Source organism: Corythoichthys intestinalis, chromosome 18, assembly GCF_030265065.1.
Source record: "Corythoichthys intestinalis isolate RoL2023-P3 chromosome 18, ASM3026506v1, whole genome shotgun sequence".
NCBI lineage: Eukaryota > Metazoa > Chordata > Actinopteri > Syngnathiformes > Syngnathidae > Corythoichthys > Corythoichthys intestinalis.
The window spans coordinates 36,864,683-36,884,348 of record NC_080412.1 but is presented as its reverse complement, the minus strand read 5'-3'; the positions used below and the strand labels follow the sequence as shown (position 1 = coordinate 36,884,348).

General features: G+C 38.2%; 2 protein-coding genes across 4 annotated transcripts; both read left to right on the top strand.

Annotated features, from left to right (window-relative positions):
- The first annotated feature begins 1,314 nt into the window (after nt 1-1,314).
- On the top strand, nt 1,315-7,005 carry gng8 (guanine nucleotide binding protein (G protein), gamma 8). Of its 2 annotated transcripts, XM_057821092.1 has the most exons (3): nt 1,315-1,472; nt 1,930-2,029; nt 6,715-7,005. In XM_057821092.1, exons 2-3 carry the CDS (start codon nt 1,946-1,948, stop codon nt 6,841-6,843), a joined length of 213 nt encoding a protein of 70 aa, XP_057677075.1. In that variant the 5' UTR covers nt 1,315-1,472; nt 1,930-1,945; the 3' UTR covers nt 6,844-7,005. The 2 variants fall into 2 exon arrangements, with proteins under 2 accessions (XP_057677075.1, XP_057677073.1); XM_057821090.1 differs by lacking the exon at nt 1,315-1,472 and having other exon boundaries at nt 1,913-2,029.
- A 4,134-nt stretch (nt 7,006-11,139) lies between these two features.
- On the top strand, nt 11,140-19,643 carry tmem45b (transmembrane protein 45B). 2 transcript variants are annotated; one of them, XM_057821282.1, is made up of 6 exons: nt 11,140-11,258; nt 13,840-14,037; nt 14,110-14,316; nt 14,410-14,594; nt 17,315-17,457; nt 17,586-19,638. In XM_057821282.1, the coding sequence occupies exons 2-6, from the start codon at nt 13,848-13,850 to the stop codon at nt 17,695-17,697; spliced, it is 837 nt and encodes a 278-aa protein (XP_057677265.1). In that variant the 5' UTR covers nt 11,140-11,258; nt 13,840-13,847; the 3' UTR covers nt 17,698-19,638. The 2 variants fall into 2 exon arrangements, with proteins under 2 accessions (XP_057677265.1, XP_057677266.1); XM_057821283.1 differs by lacking the exon at nt 11,140-11,258 and adding an exon at nt 11,332-11,524 and having other exon boundaries at nt 17,586-19,643.
- Nucleotides 19,644-19,666: the final 23 nt, after the last annotated feature.

Below are 19,666 nucleotides of genomic sequence, written 5' to 3'. Positions count from 1 at the left end.
TTGCTACCTTGCTTCCCATGATATTTCTAATCATAGGGAGAGGGATTGTAAGGCTTTAGCCAATTAAAAAAAGCTCCAAAGGCTGCTAAAATTCACTCTACTCATTTTACGCTGCCTTTTATCTCTCTATATAGGTAAAACGGCGCCATTACAGATTCAGCGCGGCAATGCGTGAGTGGGTCGTGCAGCGCATGCACTAATATAAATATTTTAACGTGATACATTTTTTTAAAAAATTACTTACCGCCGTTATCGGGATAAAGTTGATAACTCTACCTTAAGCCTAAACTAAAGACTCTGGATGAGTGTCACATATTATGTCTGTAATGTTAAATACAGTTAGAAAACGATTTAATAATAAAAAAATATATATATATATATACTGTATATTAAAAAAGGCATGGCCGATATTTTTTTGCCGATTCCGATATTTTGAAAATGACGTGATCGGACCCGATCGATCAGGACATCTCTACTATAAACTACTTACGAATGCAAAAAAAAACATTAGCTCAAACAAAAACTTATGTTTGTCTTAACAGGGAGCAGCTGGATTGAGCCATGTTAAATGCGTTATGTCATCTTAACTAGAGTTACGAGAGGGCAGTTTATCCACCCAAATCAATCAAACTAAATGCAAACACTTACAAAACAAACCATAAAATAATAAAAAATAAATAAATGAGGATCTAAATACAAAAAGTGGCTAACTTACATAGCAAAAGTCCGCTAGCTTAAACGCTATCAAATGCTAACTTTTTTTTTTTTTAACAATGCTCTTAACAAATGGTTTAAACACATATTTCAACAACAACAAAAAACTAATCTAAATATACCTATAAACTACTTACGAATGCAAAAAAAAAACATCAGCTCAAACAAAACTTATGTTTATCTTAACAGGGAGCAGCTGGATTGAGCCATGTTAAATGAGTTATGTCATCTTCACTAGTGTTTCGAGAGGGCATTTTATCCACCCAAATCAATCAAACTCGAGTTAATGGATTAATTGTTGCAGCAATAGTTGTCTGTCAAACTACTATACGCGCCTTGTGATTGACTGGCGACCAGTCCAGGATGTCGCACAAGGGGGGGGAAAGTGAATAGTAAAATTTTAATCCAATTAAAAAATGCTTGTGATACCGTGAAAACAAACTTGTGACTAATAGGGACATTTGAAAGGAAGCTTATGAGTCGTTAATTTTATAATTTCCATACCGAGCGTTAAATAAGATCGTGATTAGAATAGCGAATCAGATTGATTTCATCCAAATGCGATGTCATATGTCAGAAGGTTGATCCCCGCATGTTGCCTTGCGTCTCGCAGTGAGGGCAGAGCCATCACTAATTAACTGAAGGAGGGAACCTGTTGAGACTTCCCTCCTCATCTTTCCCATTAATCACACTTCATTTGATGCTGCAAGTTGCTGCTCAGGACTCGAGCACACTTCTCAGCAAAGGAGCGTCTCACGGTGAGTGATGTTTGCCATGGATTTTAATTACGGCTAATGAGAAAATTCTCCATTTGATATTGGAGTGTTGTTTCATCTTGAGGAAATGCAACACCTTTTTATGTAAGTTTGCCAGTTGAATATATCAGAACTATGTCTATTGATATCATAAATGTAATTTGGATTGTTAAGGATAATATATAGTGTAAACAATACGGCAGTTTAGTTTCCTGTAACATCAACTGTAATGTTAGATTTATTTACTGTCTCAGCTCATGCCCATCAGGGGATCAGCTCCTTTGCCCTCCTCCTCTGAGACCCTCGCTGCGAAATGTGCAGCTGAGACCCAGGGCAAAGAATTAATGAGCAAATTGAAACAGACTCAATACTCACGGCCCAGTTGTCTTCAATTATCACTCACCGAAACGCACACACTGTCATATTCACTGGCTGAATTCTCCATGCATGTTTACCGCAGGCAAAGAAGTGGCAGGATGTCCAACAACATGGCCAAGATTGCAGATGCGAGAAAGACGGTTGAGCAATTAAAGCTCGAGGTCAACATAGAGAGGATGATGGTACGTGTATATGTTGTAACATTTTTAGTGTTTTACTTTAAAAGGAGCTTACTATCAAATAATGCTGCAACGATTAAGAGATTAACTCGAGTAATTTGATTAGGAAAAAAAGCTTTGAATCAATTTTTGCTGCTTTGAGTATTCGTTTAATTAGAGTGGCGTTGTGATGGTTTGTTTTGAAAGTGTTTGCATTTAGTTTGACTGATTTGGCTGGGTACACTGCCCTCCCGTGGCAATCGTGAAGATAACATACCGGTACCTCATTTAATATGGCTCAATCCAGTTGCTCCTGTTAAGACCAACATAAGGTAAGGTTTTGTTTGGACTAATTTTTTTTTTTTTTTTTTTACTATTTGTAATTTGTAGCTGGCGGAAAATACAGACAAGACTGAAAAAGCAGTTTCTGCTCTTGCACTGCTCTTTAAAAGAAACTGCTGTATTCTAAGCCAAAACAACTGTTATGTTTGATAGAACAATATGTCTATATGCTGCCATAGCAGATTCATGGCGCATTAAGCCCCCAAACTATTTTTAATTTGTCCGTTTTACCCTGAAAACCCCCGTTTACAGACGTCGCGCAACTGCTTTTGTTTCAACCCAGCCATAAAACGAAGGTAATTAATTATATTTATTATTCAAAATGTCATTTTTAGCATAGAATCATTAATTGATGTCTCATATTTCGTTAAAAAAAGACTTTAGAAAAATTATTCATTCACATTTTTAAACTTTTATTATTAATTATTAATTATGTCACAATGAAAAAAATAGCATCTGTAAAAAAGTCACAGATATGTACCTCATAACTATCGCTTAAATGTATTTTTTTTTGTTACTGTCGCATTTTCTCCGATATGTTAGATGATAAACAATCGATCCAAACAAAATTTGAAAAAAAAAAGTTAATCAGGGCAAATATATGAAAAAGAACATCTTGACCATTCCTTGATCTCTGCGATTTCTGCATCGTGACCCTTGTTATGTAGATATTATTATATTATGTATTATCATGTTTCACCCATAAAATCCCCCAAAAAATCCAGCTGTGGCCATTCACAGCTGTGTCTTGACACTCAGTGGTACATGCTACATGGAGTTTTTGGATCGAAACAAGGTAAGTGCGCGATAATATCTTGTTAAAGTCATGGGGTCTGTAATTCTGCTCTCGCGTGCTCTCACCTCCAGGTAGGGTTTTGCTGTTTAAAAAAACTTTCTTTTTTTTCAAAATGCCCTCCTGTTCAAAATTTTTCTTCCCCCAGAAAATTGAGATTTTAAGCTTTCCAATGATGTATCACACATGCATATCTGACAATTTTGAAAGTTGGCCAAATTGGGTGTCTCTAAGCGGAACTTCAAGTCACTTGAATGTTTTCCGCCAGATATATTTAGCCGTTTTTTTTTTTTGTGGGAATATGAGTTTGAACAATTTGTTAAATGCATTGTAAAAAAAAATAAATAAATAAATAAGTTAGCATGTTATAGCATTTAAGCTAGCTGACCTTTGCTTTGCAAGTTAGCCCATTGTTCTGTTGTTGTACCTAGAGCCTCATTTATTTATTTATGTTATACTGTTTGAGGCTAAGCGCAGGTATTTTAATTTATTTTTAAATTAAAGTAATTCTGCATAGTTTTCAGAAACACTCAGGAATTTTATTTTGTATTCACATTTGAAGTGCCTGCGACACCATAAAAACATCGTAAATAGCATTATTATATCATTTAGAATCATATTTTGAGATGATTCGACTACAGACAACAATTTGCAGATGACGAGAAATCGAGAAAAAAAATTGACGTTTAACCCCGCCTGTCATTATAGCGCTCCAGCGTCCCCAGCTGGAGGATGACGTCGACAGGGTCACGATTTCATCTAATTTAGAATTCAGCCAATTGAGGGGGAATTATTCAGAACGAGGGAAATGCAACAAAGAGAGCAGCAAAATGTCATTGTTTCAATCTCTCTACTCCAATATTTTTACAGGATATTCTTTTTATCCAAGTATTTTTCCCCGATTGCTAAATAAATGGTATGGTCATGACAAATAATAGTCTTGTGCTAAATGGAATATGAAATATTCAAAATGCATTTATTCGGTACGATATGGCAAAATTACTCAATAATGGTCAAAACTGTCGACTTCTTGCATCTCCCGAACGATATTTTATGCCACCGACGTTAGTCCGGCTTTTGTCATTTCCCTGCCCTGGCTTCGGAGATCTTAAACAAACCAGGAGGCGTGAAAGCTAGCCGACATGCTAACCCGAACTGAGCAGCGTTTCCAAGTCTTATTCACGCCTTTCGAAGCGAAAAATCACACAAAAATACCCCGGATCATGTCACACGGCGGCGGGGTTGTCGATTGTCTTCACCTATCGGCAACACTCTGGCGTCGAGCAAGTGACAGCTCGTCGTTCCCCAGCTGCGGGCAGGAGAGCTCGTTTGCTGGGGAAGCAGCTGGAGAATGACCGCCGGACAAACCGGCCGACGTCGGAGGAGCACGTAGCTGCCCGAGCCCAATCCGAGGATAGTGGTCTATTGCCGGGCACACGAAGAGGGCAGAGGGGGCTGGAAGTCTGGTCGATATGGAGAAACTCACAAGCGTAAGCCAAGTGTAGCGCTCTCCCGGCGGGCACGCGAAGAGGACCGAGGGGGGTGTGCGACAAGCCACTAGTCGTCGGCCGAGTGGCCTTCTCGGTGGACAAGGAGCATTGTCACCCACAAAATGCAAGTCACCTCCTTATTAAAACGTTTTTCATGATCCATACAAAACACGATGTTTACTCACTTCCTCGTAAGTCCAATGGTCCCACAGTTGTCGGACTTGTTTTGGCCATTCTCCGCGGTGAAGGGGAACTTTTTGAAACCCAAAAAGGCTCACACGCCTCTCCCTGGTGCAGCAACAAATCCCTGCTGCACATTTGGCTGGCATGATTCAATAAACAAATTAATCCGCAAAATCAGCTGAATCTGCAGCCCATCTGCATGCTATGAAGCAATGCTGTATTGTGAGATGCTGACCCGGCTGAGGTCACATTCGCATTCCTCCTCAATCCAGGATGTCACTAATTTTCATGGCGCGGGCTTAAAAAAATTGAATATATAAATCGATCGCTCCCACACACATCCAAGCGGTCCATTTCATTCAGGAGCAAAAAATACTGCATGAAATATGAAATAAACATGCTTTTTGCTGTCATATGCACTTTTTTATGCTCTTTTGAAAGTGCAATCTTGGCAAGCCTTCGTTTTATCCTAAAATTTATTCCGGAACGCATTAAATGTTCCAAATCTGATTGCTCCATTTTTCAAACAAACTATTGGTAGATTAATCGACTACTGAAATAATCGATAGCTGCAGCCGTACTATCACAAAACTTTGGCTTCAGTACTTTGGAAAATTTTGGGGAGTTTGGATTTTTTTTTTAATGTTATGCTGATAGCGGTCTCAAACCGACTCCACAAAGGGCCGCAGTGGGTCCTGGTTTTTGTTCCAACAGATCCAGCACAAACAGTTCAACCAATGAGGTTTCTACTAACATAAGCAGCACCTGATTGCAATCAACTGATTACACTTGCAAGAAACCAGATTGGTGAAAAGGTATTTGTCTCGTTTGGTTGGAATGAAATCCAGTACCCCCTGCGGCCCTTTGAGGACCGGTTTGAGACCACTGAATTAAGGTCTTTATGTCCGGATAATATACTTTAGTCACAGCCACCCTTCGTTTTCAGGGTTTACCTCCGGGATACCGCCACTGCTTATCATGAATTTTAAATCTTTTGTTTATTTGATTGGTAATGGGGCGGCATAGGGTCGGTTGCCAACGGGCTTACACTCACAAGGGATTCACACGATTACTGTGTTCTAGATCACAGAGCTGATTTATGTACACTCTACCACTTTCAATCACTTAGCTTATAGACTCCCCCACTCCCTTCCCTCTTTCCCTGGTCAACAGGCCCCCCACATGGTGTCAACCGGAATTACATCTCGCTGACGATAGCACCAACATGTTAGTAGTTAGTGTAGGCCAGGGGTGCTCAAAGTTTTTTGCTCCAAGATCTACTTTTAAATGAGACAACCTCCCGCGATCTACCTTAAGAGAGGAGGGTGAACTAAAAAAAAGAAAAAAATATAAATGTGCAGTTACAGTAATTATGCTTTGTGAGCAACATATGAGGTTATGTTGCTCACAAAACACAAATAACTGTGTACATTTAAAAAAATATAAAAATGGACGGTAAATTATGTTTGCTCACATAACATAATTAACTATGTACATTAAAAAAAAATTTTTTTTTTTTTTTTTTTTTATTTTTATTTTTTTTGATGCTGCGAGCTACCCACACTAGCGTTGCGATCGACTGATCGATCGCGATTGACGTAATGCCCAGCCCTGGTGTAGGCGTTCAGTGTATTTCTTGTTGTTGTTTCTTTTTTCTGTTTCCCCATAACCATTTCCTGTTCGCTGCTTTGTCATAATAAACGAGGTATGTTGAATGTTCACAATGAGAGTATGTCATACTTTTAATGTGAAACATTAAAACTGGTCAGACCAACCGGGCACTTAGACTTCCATTTTCTGTGTCAAACAGCTGAACAGGACAGGTCTTTTTTTTTTAAATTAATTTTAAATCTTTGTCATTACATGAATCAGTCCACAATAGATCATTTTTGTTTTCCCAGGTATCCAAAGCAGCAGCAGATCTGATGGCCTATTGCGAAACTCATGCCAAAGATGACCCCTTGGTGACCCCTGTTCCTTCCTCAGAGAACCCGTTTCGAGAGAAGAAAATTTTCTGTGAGATACTCTAAGCACGCTCTGGACATTTACGGAAGAGCAATGTATTTTTTAGATTTCCTTCTAGATCAATATCTTTTAGTCTTTGTTTTCACAACTTCCTAGTTGTGTGTTTTATTGCTGTAGCACAACTGTAGAATTTCCATGATAAAGATGGCAATAAAGACTTTCTGCTAAACGAGTACAAAGTTCATTTGAACAAGTGTCTTACACCCAGTGCTACTGCAGCATGTACATTCGTTCCATAGGTCTTCTCACTCTTAACTCGTTCACTGCCATTGACGGTGAGACATGTCTAATTTGCGTGGATTTTTTTTATATGGTACTTTCCCCCTCTATTATTGTTAAAACTGCAGTGTACCACTCAGATGAGTTAAAGATTGATTTCTGTATTTTTGTAAAGCTCTTCTCATGCATGATTTTTTTTGTGTGTTTTTTTTTAAATACTTATAGTGCAGGGTTCACTAAATGTGTTTTCCACCAGTGGTGCCTCCAGAAATTTTTCATAGGGGTGGCCAGATGGGGCCACTTAAAATCTTGGGGTGGCCAAAACTAAAAGCCATACTTTCAGGTTTTGATTATATTATTGCAGTAAAAAGGTCAGGGGAAAACTATCAGAATGACTTAAGGACGCGGCTACTGATATACTTTGGTGTATTGTGTAATATTTGATGTTACTAATGATTTAATGTGCATAGTCCATAACTGTCCAGTCAACATTTTGAGTTCCACAACAATTCTGTTTTATTGTGTTATATATATATTAGGCATAAGGTGTATATTTAACTAGGGCTGTCAAACGATTAAAATTTTTAATCGAGTTAATCACAGCTTAAAAATGAATTAATCGTAATTAATCGCAATTCAAACCATCTCTAAAATATGCCATATTTTTCTGTAAATTATTGTTGGAATGGAAAGATAAGACAAGACAGATATATACATTCAACATACTGTACATAAGTACTGTATTTGTTTATTATAACAATGAATCCACAAGATGGCATTAACATTATTAATATTCTTTCTGTGAAAGGGATCCATGGATAGAAAGACTTGTAATTCTTAAAGGATAAATGTGAGTTTGTATATTGTGACTAAATATTGCCATCTAGTGTATTTGTTGAGCTTTCAGTAAATGATACTGTAGCGACTTAACTGTTCTGCCCAAATGCATGATGGGAAGTGTTGCAACCATGACTGTGTGTGGTGGCTGCAAATGCTGCTATATCTTCTCTGCGTTGGGTACGCTACAGGGTGTTAAGAAAAAGATCAACTCCTGTCATTCTTCCCCACGTCGCTTCCCACAATATTTATAGTTGCTGTGGGAGAGATGACAAAGCTTTTGCCAATTGAATGCACGGCCCCAATGAATGCTTGTATCTACTACACTCACTTGACACTGCCTCTTATCTCTGTATATAAGTAAAACGGCGCCATTGTAGGCTGTTTGCGGCAAAGCGTGAATGAGTCGTACCGCGAATGCGTTAATTGCGATAAAAATTTTCACGTGATTAATTAGAAAAAATTAATTACGTCCCGTTAACGCGATAAATTTGACAGCCCTACATTTGACAAAACAAAATAAATGCATTCATTTGGGATGAAATGCATAACTGATGCTACAACAATCTAACGATATACTGGCAAGCGGGGTGGCCAGTGGGGTGGCCAACCAATTTATAGGGGTGGCCCTGGCCACCCCCTGGTGGCGCCACTGTTTTCCACGTCTCTCTCCCCTAACTCACCTGAATCAAATGATTATGTCATCAGCAACCTCTCCAGAAGCCTGATAATGATCCTGATTTTTTTGATTCAGGTGTGTTGGAGGAGGGAGACATGGAAAACACGACAGGAAAAGTGGCACCGATGTCCGGATTTAGTGAACCCTGTAATAATGCACACGTTAATTCACTGGCTGGCTGCCATTGACAGTGCTAGGTGTCCAATCCATTTTGACTGTGGGGAGGGGATGAACATTCCCACTCAAAATACAGTGGACATCTAGCGCCGTCAATGGTACTAAAAATTAGGATTTGCAGTCAGTCCACCCAGTTTAAATAAATATGGCATCTATTGCTGTCATTGCAGAGTATCACTTGGGGCTCTGGCCAGAGTGTATTTCAGATTTTATTTTAATGTGATGAAATTTGTTTTTATAAACATTTTACATAACAACAACAGTTTTATTAACAAATCGTTGCACTGGCTTCCAGTGAATCAAAGGATAGACTATACAGTGCTGGCCAAAAGTATTGGCACCCCTGCAATTCTGACAGATAATGCTCAATTTCTCCCAGAAAATGATTGCAATTACAAATGCTTTGGTAGTAATATCTTCATTGATTTTGCTTGCAATGAAAAAACACATAAAAGAATGGAAAAAAATAAAATAAAAATCATGATCGTTTTACACAAAACTCCAAAAATGGGCCGGACAAAAGTATTGGCACCGTCAGCCTAATACTTGGTAGCACAACCTTTAGACGAAATAACTGCAAACGACCGCTTCACGTATCCATCAATGAGTTTCTTACAATGCTGAGACCCAGCTGTCTCACACTGGACCCTACATTATGCTGCAAATTCCGTTGGAAGTCTTCAGACTTTATAATGCCATGCACATGGTCAAGCAGTCCAGTGCCAGAGGCAGCAAAGCAACCCCAAAACATCAGGGAACCTCCGCCATGTTTGACTGTGGGGACCGTGTTCTTTTCTTTGAAGGCCTAATTTTTTTTCTCTGTAAACTCTATGTTGATGCCTTTTTCCAAAAAGCTCTACTTTTGACCAAAGAACATTCTTCCAAAACGTTTTTGGCTTTTTCCGGTAAGTTTTGGCACCAGCCTGTTTTTTAAAAAAATTTTTTTATGTCTCTGGGTCAGAAGTGGGGTCTTCCTGGGTATCCTACCATAGAGTCCCTTTTAATTCAGACGCCAACGGATAGTACGGGTTGACACTGTTGTACCCTCAGACTGCAGGACAGCTTGAACTTGTTTGGATGTTAGTCGACGTTCTTTATCCAATCTTTCGTTAAAATCTCTCGTTTTTCTTTTCCGTCCACATCTAGGGAGGTTAACCACAGTGCCATGGGGTTTACACTTATTAATAACACTGCGCACCGTAGACACAGGAACATTCAGGTCTTTGGAGATGGGCTTGTAGCCTTGAGATTGCCCATGCTTCCTCACAATTCAGCTTCTCAAGTCCTCAGACAGTTCTTTGGTCTTCTTTTCTGCGTGCTCAATTTGGTACTCACAAGGACACGGGACAGAGGTTGAGTCAACTTTAATCCATTTTAACTGGCTGCAAGTGTGATTTAGTTATTGCCACCACCTGTTATGTGCCACAGGTAAGTAACAAGTGCTGTTAATTACACAAATTTGAGAAGCATCAAAGGGTGCCAATACTTTTGTCCGGCCTATTTTTGGAGTTTTGTGTAAAATTATAATGATTTTTTTTTTTTTTTTCCCTATTCTCGTTCATGTTTTTTTTTTCTATCACAAGCAAAATAAAGGAAGATATTACTACAAAAGCATTTGTAATTGCAATCATTTTCAGGGAGAAATTGAACATTATCTGACAGAATTGCAGGGGTGCCAATACTGGCCAGCACTTTAATACAGAATAGTGATTTTTTTTTTTTTTTTTAAATGACCAAAAATAGTCACTTACTCTAAAACGTTAACTTTTGAATGCTGTCCATTGTAGTGACCACTGTCTCTTAAAGGGATAGACATCATTTTAAAATTTCAAATCAAGCTTTCCCCTAATATCATGTTACGTTTCTGCCAGTAGTCATGGGAGATTGCTTTGAGGCTTGCATTTTTTGTTGACATTTTGGTTAAACATTAGCAAAATATTGGCAATCTCACTTCCTATGCTACTAGTTGTATTCATATTTATTCATTAACTTTAATGAAATTGAGCAGCCAAGGATTCACAGTTTGTCTATGGTGGAACAACATTGGGGAAAAATATGATATGAAGCCCTTAAGGACAAAACTTGATTTTATTGCCTTACAAAAACAGAAATGGGTCTTTAAAAAAATCCCAAAAGCTTAAAAAACATTGTATTTGTGCTCCAAATTGAATGTGTTTATTTAATATAATATATTTTAAGAGCCTGGCATACTGCACTTTGACTTTTTAAATTTTATTTTTATTTTCCTCATGATTTATTGTTGTTTCTCAGTCTTGAATGTGTGGATATATGCGAGTACAGTATTTTTGTTGTTGTTTCAGTTAAAAAAAAAAAAAAAAAAAAAAAAAAGCCAATGAGGAAGCGTGCGAAAGACAGGCAAATGTTGGGAGGGGCTCAGTGATGTAAACACTCGGCACGATCTCATTTTGTCGTGTAACAGGTGCCTAAGTTCGCACATTGGTCGTCGAGCTACACGCTTTTCATTCGGAATCGGCGACACACGTTAAGGTAACGTGGCAACTTTTCCTTAACTAAGCTGTACTGTTTTGCGCATCACATTAGTGACATTTGTAATGGAGGTCGACAAGGAAAAACTTGTTTGACTCGCTCGAAGCTGTACATACAAAATAGACGTGCTCTACTCGGTCGGTACTCCATGCAATTAATCATTTAAATGACAGATTTCGAAACATTGCTCGTTTGTTTGAAAAGTTTGTGCATGGAACCTGCTTTATGACTCCTGATCTGAACAGGATATCCTAGAGACTAATGAGGTGAGATTATGAGATATATATATTTTTCCATTTTATGACTGGATAAAATTTAGGATTGCATTTTCAGAATATTGAAATTGTTAAAGAGTTGATGAGCAGAGCTTGAACAGAAGTTAATAACTAAACTAAAATGTAAAAAAAAAAACTAGCTCAAACAAAAACTCAGCTGATGTTGGTCTTAACAGGGAGCACCTGGATCCAGCCATGTGAAATGAGGCAGACTAGAAGGCAGTGTATCCACCCAAATCAATAAAACTAAATGTAAACACTTTCAAAATAAACCATTACAACGCAACTTTAATGAAATGAATACTTGAAGCAGCAAAATTTAATTCAAATCTTTTTTTCTAATCGAATACTCGAGTTAATCGATTAATCGTTGCAGCACTACACCTTACAACTAGGGTTGTTCCGATCATGTTTTTTTTTTGCTCCCGATCCGATTCCGGTCGTTTAAGTATGAGTATCTGCCGATCCCGATATTTCCAGATTCGATTGCTTTTTTTTTTGCTTCTGATTCAATTCCAATCATTCCCGATAATTTTTCCCAATCATATACATTTTATACCTGGATATCCTTGCAAATGGTGTTATTCTTACCTATTGTGCTCTTCAACCAGCTGATGACGGATGCGGCGGCTTAGCGGCACACAGACAGCTTTTTTATTTATTTATTTTTCTTTAAAGGTGTTTTCTGTGTTCAAGTACTCGGTGGCGTGTCTGCACACACACACACGCACCAAAAAACACAAAAAACAAAAAAAAAGCCCAGTCAAAGGGGCTGGTGCTCAAGCACCCCCCCGCACGTGCCTTTGCGGTCGTGGATTTAACATAATATGGCTAATTGTATTGTGATGCCCCACTGGATGTTTTAATCATGATAAATGTAACAACTTTAAACAACTTTAACTGAAGTTATGGGAAAAGTGCATTCATTGATACTATTCAAGGACGTAGGTTTGGTCTCAACATTGGTATGGACGTTATTACAGCATAACCTGCATGTAAATTTTTTGCTAGTAACGGGACATTAAAAAGACCAAACAGATTGGGTACATTTCTCAAACATAGCTAGTTAATACATAAAAATGAAAAATATTTAAAATGATTTTCATAGGGAGAAAGTCATTTTTCAAAATGCTTGGTTCATATAATAGAAATTTACAGTAGTTGTGTTTTTGTGTGTTTTTTTGGGGTGGGGGGGTGTTAAAAAATGTATGTAGGCTGCAAATATAAAATTATAAAAAAATATAAAGTATATACGTTTTAATTATAGAATAAATGCACAAAATGCACAGTTGAATTAAAGTTGACAGTAGAAAACATACAGGAAGACACCCTTCTAAGCAGCTTTCTACTCGAGTTTTACAGGTTAAAAAGTTCACGCAGTTTAATGTTATGCTAACTCTGATGCACATTGGACTTTCAGTAGCAAAAATTGTGGTGTGTTCCCCACCTCCACAACATTGACATATTTTTACAATACTTACAGTGGCTGCTGCTGCTGCTGTCGGCCGATAAAAAACCCTAATATCCCTAGTCTTCAATGAGGGTGGAGGAGTCGGCATATTGACATGCATTTCTGTCGGGATTGTGTGAATGTGGGGGTTGTAGTCATCAGCCAATCAAACGTGTTTTTTTGGGGGGGGGAAATGGACCGGCACTACTAAGTGAAAAGGGGTAAATCTAAGTCTGAACATAATGCAAGTAATTCACTTAATAATGGTAGGGTTAACTCTATCCTAACAACACATTGGAAGACAATCTAAATTACCTTTATAGCTGAACTCATTGTATCCTGCAAATAAGGTTGCTGAAAAGTTGGTGGGGACAATTCGAGCAGCCTAAAGAGTTGCTAGTGTTATGTCCCTATGTTGTTCGTTATGTTTTAGTCTCCCAAGTCACATTTTTAGCTCGTTATCGTCTTTAAAAAAATGTTCGTCGACCAAATATTTTCGTTATAGTCATCGTTGACGAAAACAGGTGCCCAAAACCGATGCCGATATTATCCGATATCATTATAAAATGCTTTTATCAGCCGATATCGGACAACTCTAATAAGAAATAAAAACACAAATAAAAGGATACATAAACAGTCACGTTTAATCAGTCAATCAGTAAGACAAAAATCAAAGAAAAGGCTGTTTGAGATGACTCTGCTGATGTCTTTGGCACAATAAACAATTGCTCAGTGCACACAGTGCACATGTTTATGTTTCTGATTGTGATTTCTTATCATGAGAAGCTATCTGAAGATCATAAAATGAAAGCCTAGAAAGGAGTGATGACTAATGTGCCCGTTTTCTATTTTTTAGGCCTCATCATGGCCAGTTTTCTAGGCCACGCCATTCCTGGCTCTTTCTTCTTGCTCTTTGGGTTATGGCTGACCATCAAACACACTCTCCAACACTACTGGAGGAAAAATCAGCCCAGAGGAAGAGCCATTTTGCCTCCTTTCTTCAAACGAATTGAGTACATTGAGGGAGGGCTTCAAATCTTTGCTTCGTTTGTCGGTCAGTCGTCCCTCTTGAGGCAACATTGAAACAATACAAACTCCCGATTGAACCGATATTGTCCTGTTTTAGGGATCATGGTGGAGCAGTTTGTGGTGGACGGCCCGCACGCTCACCTCTACGACAATAATGCGTGGGTCAAGCTGATGAATTGGCAGCACAGCACCATGTACCTCTTTTTTGGCATCTCGGGAATAGCTTTGGTGCTAAGCACTTTTTCCAAACTTGTACCAGTCGGCGTGGACCGATTGGCTCTTTCTTTGGCTCTTTTTGTAGAAGGTAAGATGGATAAAATCACTTTAACATGTAGTTGTTATAGTTTTTAACTGACAGTGTTAAGGTTCTAAGAGATTTTGTGGCTGTATGACCCAGGTTTTTTGTTCTACTACCATGTGAGCACTCGCCCACTATTGGATGCCCACATCCACACTCTTCTACTTGTGGCTGTGTTCAGTGGATCGGCTTGTGCCATGATGGAGGTGTTCTTGAGGGACCACATTATTCTGGAGCTGCTGAAAGCCTGCTTGTTCGTCTTGCAAGGCTCGTGGTTCTACCAGGTGAGGACATTTATTTTAAGATATTCTACAAAATGGCTAATAAACAGAAAAACAAGCAACAGCTAGTCCCCAGGTTAGAAAGGAGTTCCGTTCCTATGCTGGTGACGTAAACCGAATTTCCGCGGAAGCCGGAATTAAACCTTTTAAGTACCCCAAAATAACTGTCAAAAAATATTGTATTTTGTTTAATGATGGAGGATACACTGCCCTCTGGTGGCAGCGTTGGGTCTGGCTGGACTGTCGCCTTATGACTGTGGAGCAGACTCTCGTCTGACCCAAAGGTCAGCTGCGCTCTGGTTTGGCCCGCATGAGGCTGTAAGTTGTTTCCGCTATGCTTCTGTATGCATTTGCAATTAAGTTTGAAGCTACAGTTTGTGGAATTACTTGTGAGCGATTTTCTATGAGAATTGTAAATTCGTTAGCCTTTGTAGTAGAGATGTATGCCGATCGATCGGGTCCGATCACGTCATTTTCAAAGTATCGGAATCGGCAAAAAAATATCGGCCATGCCTTTTTTTATATATATTTTTTTTAATTAAATCGTTTTCTAATTGTATTTAACGTTACAGACATAATATGTTACACTCATCCAGTGTCTTTAGTTTAGGCTTAAGGTAGGGTTATCAGATTTATCCCAATAACGGTGGTAATTAATTTAAAAAAAAATATCACGTTAAAATATTTAACGCATTTAATGCATGCGCTGCACGACCCACTCACGCATTATCGCGCTCAATCTGTAATGGTGCTGTTTTACCTATATAGAGAGATAAAAGGCATTGTAAAATGAGTAGAGTGAATTTTGGCAGCCTTTGGAGCCTTTTTAAAATTGGTTAAAGCCTTACAATCCCTCTCCCTACGATTAGAAATATCATAGGAAGCAAGGTAGCAATTGACCGTTTTCTTATCACCTTATGTTATTTCCCAACGCAGAGAAGATATATCAATTGGTAGCACTACACACAGTCATGGTTCCACTTCCCATCATGCATTTGGGCATGGCCACAGTATCATTTACTGCAAGCTCAACAAATACACTAGATGGCAATAATTAGTCACAATATACAAAGTCACAAGTCTTTCCATCTGTGGAGCCCTTTCACAGAAAGAATGTTAATAATGTAAATGCCATCTTGAGGATTTATTGTCATAATAAACAAATACAACACCTATGTACAGTATGTTGAATGTACATATTCTTCCGAGTTTTATTCATTTTTTTTCTTAATGCATTGCCAAAATGTATATGATCGGGAAAAATTATCGGGAATGATTGGAATTGAATTGGGAGCAAAAAAAAAAGCAATCTGATCGGGAAATATCGGGATCGGCAGATACTCAAACTAAAACGATCGGGATCGGATCGGGAGCAAAAAAACATAATCGGAACAACCCTAATTTGTAGCATTTAATGTAATTTCCAATTAAATTGATGCTATTAGTGGCCATGTATGTCGAATCTATTGATGCCAATGTACTTGGATTCCATTAACGCCTATGTAAGTCGATGCCATTGACAGCCATGGGCGTCCAAATTTCCCAATCATTTCCAATGTCATTCGCATTGCATTGACGCACAAGTACACAATTGCAAATGAGGGCTATGCACGTCCTTGCCATTGACGGCCATGTACCACGATTCTATTGATGCCAATGTACTTGGACTCCATTGACGCATATGTAAGTCAATGCCATTGACGGCAATGGACATCCAAATTTCCCCATTCGTTGACAATGGCATTAACATTAAATTGAGGCCAATTTAGTCCGATGCCATTGACGGCCATGTATATCAATTCTATTGATGCCAATGTACTTGGATTCCACTGACGCATATGCATGTCGTTGCCATTGACAGCAATGGACATCCAAATTTCCCATTCATTTTCAATGGCATTTACTTTGTTTGATGCCATTGACGGCCATGTTTGTTTGATTCTATTGATGCCAATATACTTGGATTCCATTGACACAAATGTAAGTCAATGCCACTGACAGTCATGGACGTCCAAATTTCCTGTTCATTTTCAATGGCAAAAAAAGTAATGCTCTTTGGTCTTGGCCATTGTGGAGAGGTTGGAGTTTGTTTGTTTGAGCATGTGAACAGGTGTCTTTTATACAGGTAACAAGTTCAAACAGGTGCAGTTACTTCCGAGTAATGAGTGGAGAACAGGAGGGGTTCTTAAAAAAGAACTAAGAGCCGAAATATTTACTAGTTGGTAATGTATCAAATACGTATTTCATGCAGTTGAATACAAATTTATTATTTAAAAATTATACAATGTGATTTTCTGGATTTTTGTATTAGATTCCGTCCCTCACAGTTGAAGAGAACTTACGATACAAAGTACAGACCTCTTCATGGCTTGCAAGTGGGAAAACCAGCAAAATCGGCAGTGTATCAAATACTTGTTCTCCCCACTGTAGACATATTGTTCTATCAAACACAACAGTTGTTTTGGCTTAAAATACAGCAGTTTCTTTTAAAGAGGAGTGCAAGAGCAGAAACTGCTTTTTCAGTCTTGTCTGTGTTTTCCACCATATAATTTTTTTTCTTATGAAATAACGTGAGGTGCCCCCCCCCTCCCCCAAGTTAAACAGTCAGCATTACATAATTGGTATGTTTTAAATAACATTGATATTTCAAGAAATTCAAAGTATAATTATTTCCCTTTTCCAAGGTGAAAGTTGTTTACATCTGTGTTTGAAACTCATTCCAGATCGCTTTTGTTCTTTTCCCACTGAGAGGCCCGAAATGGGACTTGACTTTGCATGGCAACGTCATGTTTGTCACCATGTGCTTCTGCTGGCATTTGGCCATGGCGTTGCTTGTCGTCACCTTCACCTCGGCTGCCGTTTGGATGTGAGAATGCATTTTTCAAATTTTTATTTTTACAAGCTGCACAGTAGGAAAGTCATTCTTGTATCTTGTGTGGTTGCTTCAAACTTTGCTGATGGATATGTAACCTGTTTTGTCTTTTGTTTCAAAAGAACCATGAGGAAATTCTCCAGAAGGGAACATGACATGGAGATGGCGATGCGAAGTAAACTGTCTGCAGCAAACTCTGAGAAAGCTTTGCTCGATGAGTCTGAAGAGGATTAATTGCTTTATAATGTACAGTCTTTTTGTTTGGTTGAAAATGATTCACACTGTGTAATTAAAACTGGCATGATTTTTTTTTTTCTTGACAAATACATTAATGCTAAAACACGAAAGATAATTTTGTATTTTTTAGGGTTGTCAAAATGATCGCGTTAACGGGCGGTAATTTTTTAAAAAATTAATCACGTTAAAATATTTGACGCATTTAACGCACATGCCCCGCTCAAACAGATTAAAATGACAACCAAGTGTCATTTCCGCTTGTTACTTGTGTTTTTTTGGTGTTTTGTGCCCTGTGCTGGCGCTTGGGTGCGACTGATTTTATGGGTTTCAGCACCATAATTATTATTGACATCAACAATGGCGAGCTACTAGTTTATTTTTTTGATTGAAAATTTTACAAACTTTATTGAAATGAAAACATTGAGGGGTTTTAATATAAAATTTCTATAACTTGTACTAACATTTATCTTTTAAGAACTACAAGTCTATCCATGGATCGCTTTAACAGAATGTTAATAATAATGCCATCTTGTTGATTTATTGTTATAATAAACAAATACAGTACTTATGTACAGTATGTTGAATGTATATATCCGTCTCGTGTCTTATCTTTCCATTCCAACAATAATTTACAGAAAAATATGGCATATATTATAGGGCTGTCAAACGATTAAAATTTTTAATCGAGTTATTCACAGCTTAAATTAATCGTAATTAATCCCAATTCAAACCATCTCCAAAATATGCCATATTTTTCTGTTAATTATTGTTGGAATGCAAAGATAAGAAGGATGTATACATTCAACATACTGTACATAAGTACTGTATTTGTTTATTATAATAAATCCACATGATGGCATTACCATTATAAACATTCTTTTTGTGAAAGGGATCCACGGATAGAAAGAATTGTAATCCTTAAAAGATAAATGTGAGTACAATAATAATTTTGATAGTTTGTATATTGTGACTAAATATTGCCATCTAGTGTATTTGTTGAGCTAAACTAAATGTTTGAATAGAGTATTATTTTGGATAGCTATTTTGATTGGGAGTGCCAGTTCTCTTTGCATTGAGCGCTTTTCTTTTTGTGAACATTGTTATTTTTGAGAGATAGGAATATTATTTTTGTTGTACTTTCACTAAATTATACTGTAGCGACTCAAATCTTCTTAACTGCCCAAATGCATGATGGGAATTTGAGCAACCATGAGTCACAGTGGTGGCTGCAAATGGTATATCTTCTCTGCGTTGTGTTCAATAGGTCCAGTCATTCTTCCCCATGTCGCTCGCAACAATAGTTATAATTGTTTTGGTAGAAATGCCACAGCTTATACCAATCAATAGCGCGGCTCCAATAAATGCCTGGGTCGCCCTTCTTGGTAATTGGCGGTGCTTTAAACGCCTCACCGTAGTGAGGAGTGTACCGGCGATTAATGTTGGCTCGTTAACGTCGGTTGGCTCAGTTCGTCCGATTTCCTCTTTAGCGGTGTACATATAAAAAGCGAGAGGCGTTGGATGGCTTTTATTAACAAAACAAAAGCATGTGGCGGACACAGAACTTGAGCCTGCGCTAACTGCGCACTTTCTCTACTCTCTCGCTCGACCACTTTCTTCTTCACTGCTCAATCTGATAATGCCGGTAACACCTGCATCCACTCCACTTGCTTGTCTCTGCCCTTAGCGCTCAATATACTTCAAATGGCGCCATTGTGGTCTGTTCGCGGCAATGCTTGAGTGGATCGTTCCGCGCGTGCGTTAATTGCGTTAAATATTTTAACGTGATTAATTTAGAAAATTACCGCCCGTTAACGCGTTAATTTTGACGGCCCTAATATTTTATACTTTGAATTGCGATTAATTTTTAAGCTGTGATTAACTCAATTAAAAATTTTAATCATTTGACAGCCCTAGTATTTTTATTAATTTTCTGTAGTGGTTTGTGAAGGTGCGCACACGATTTTAC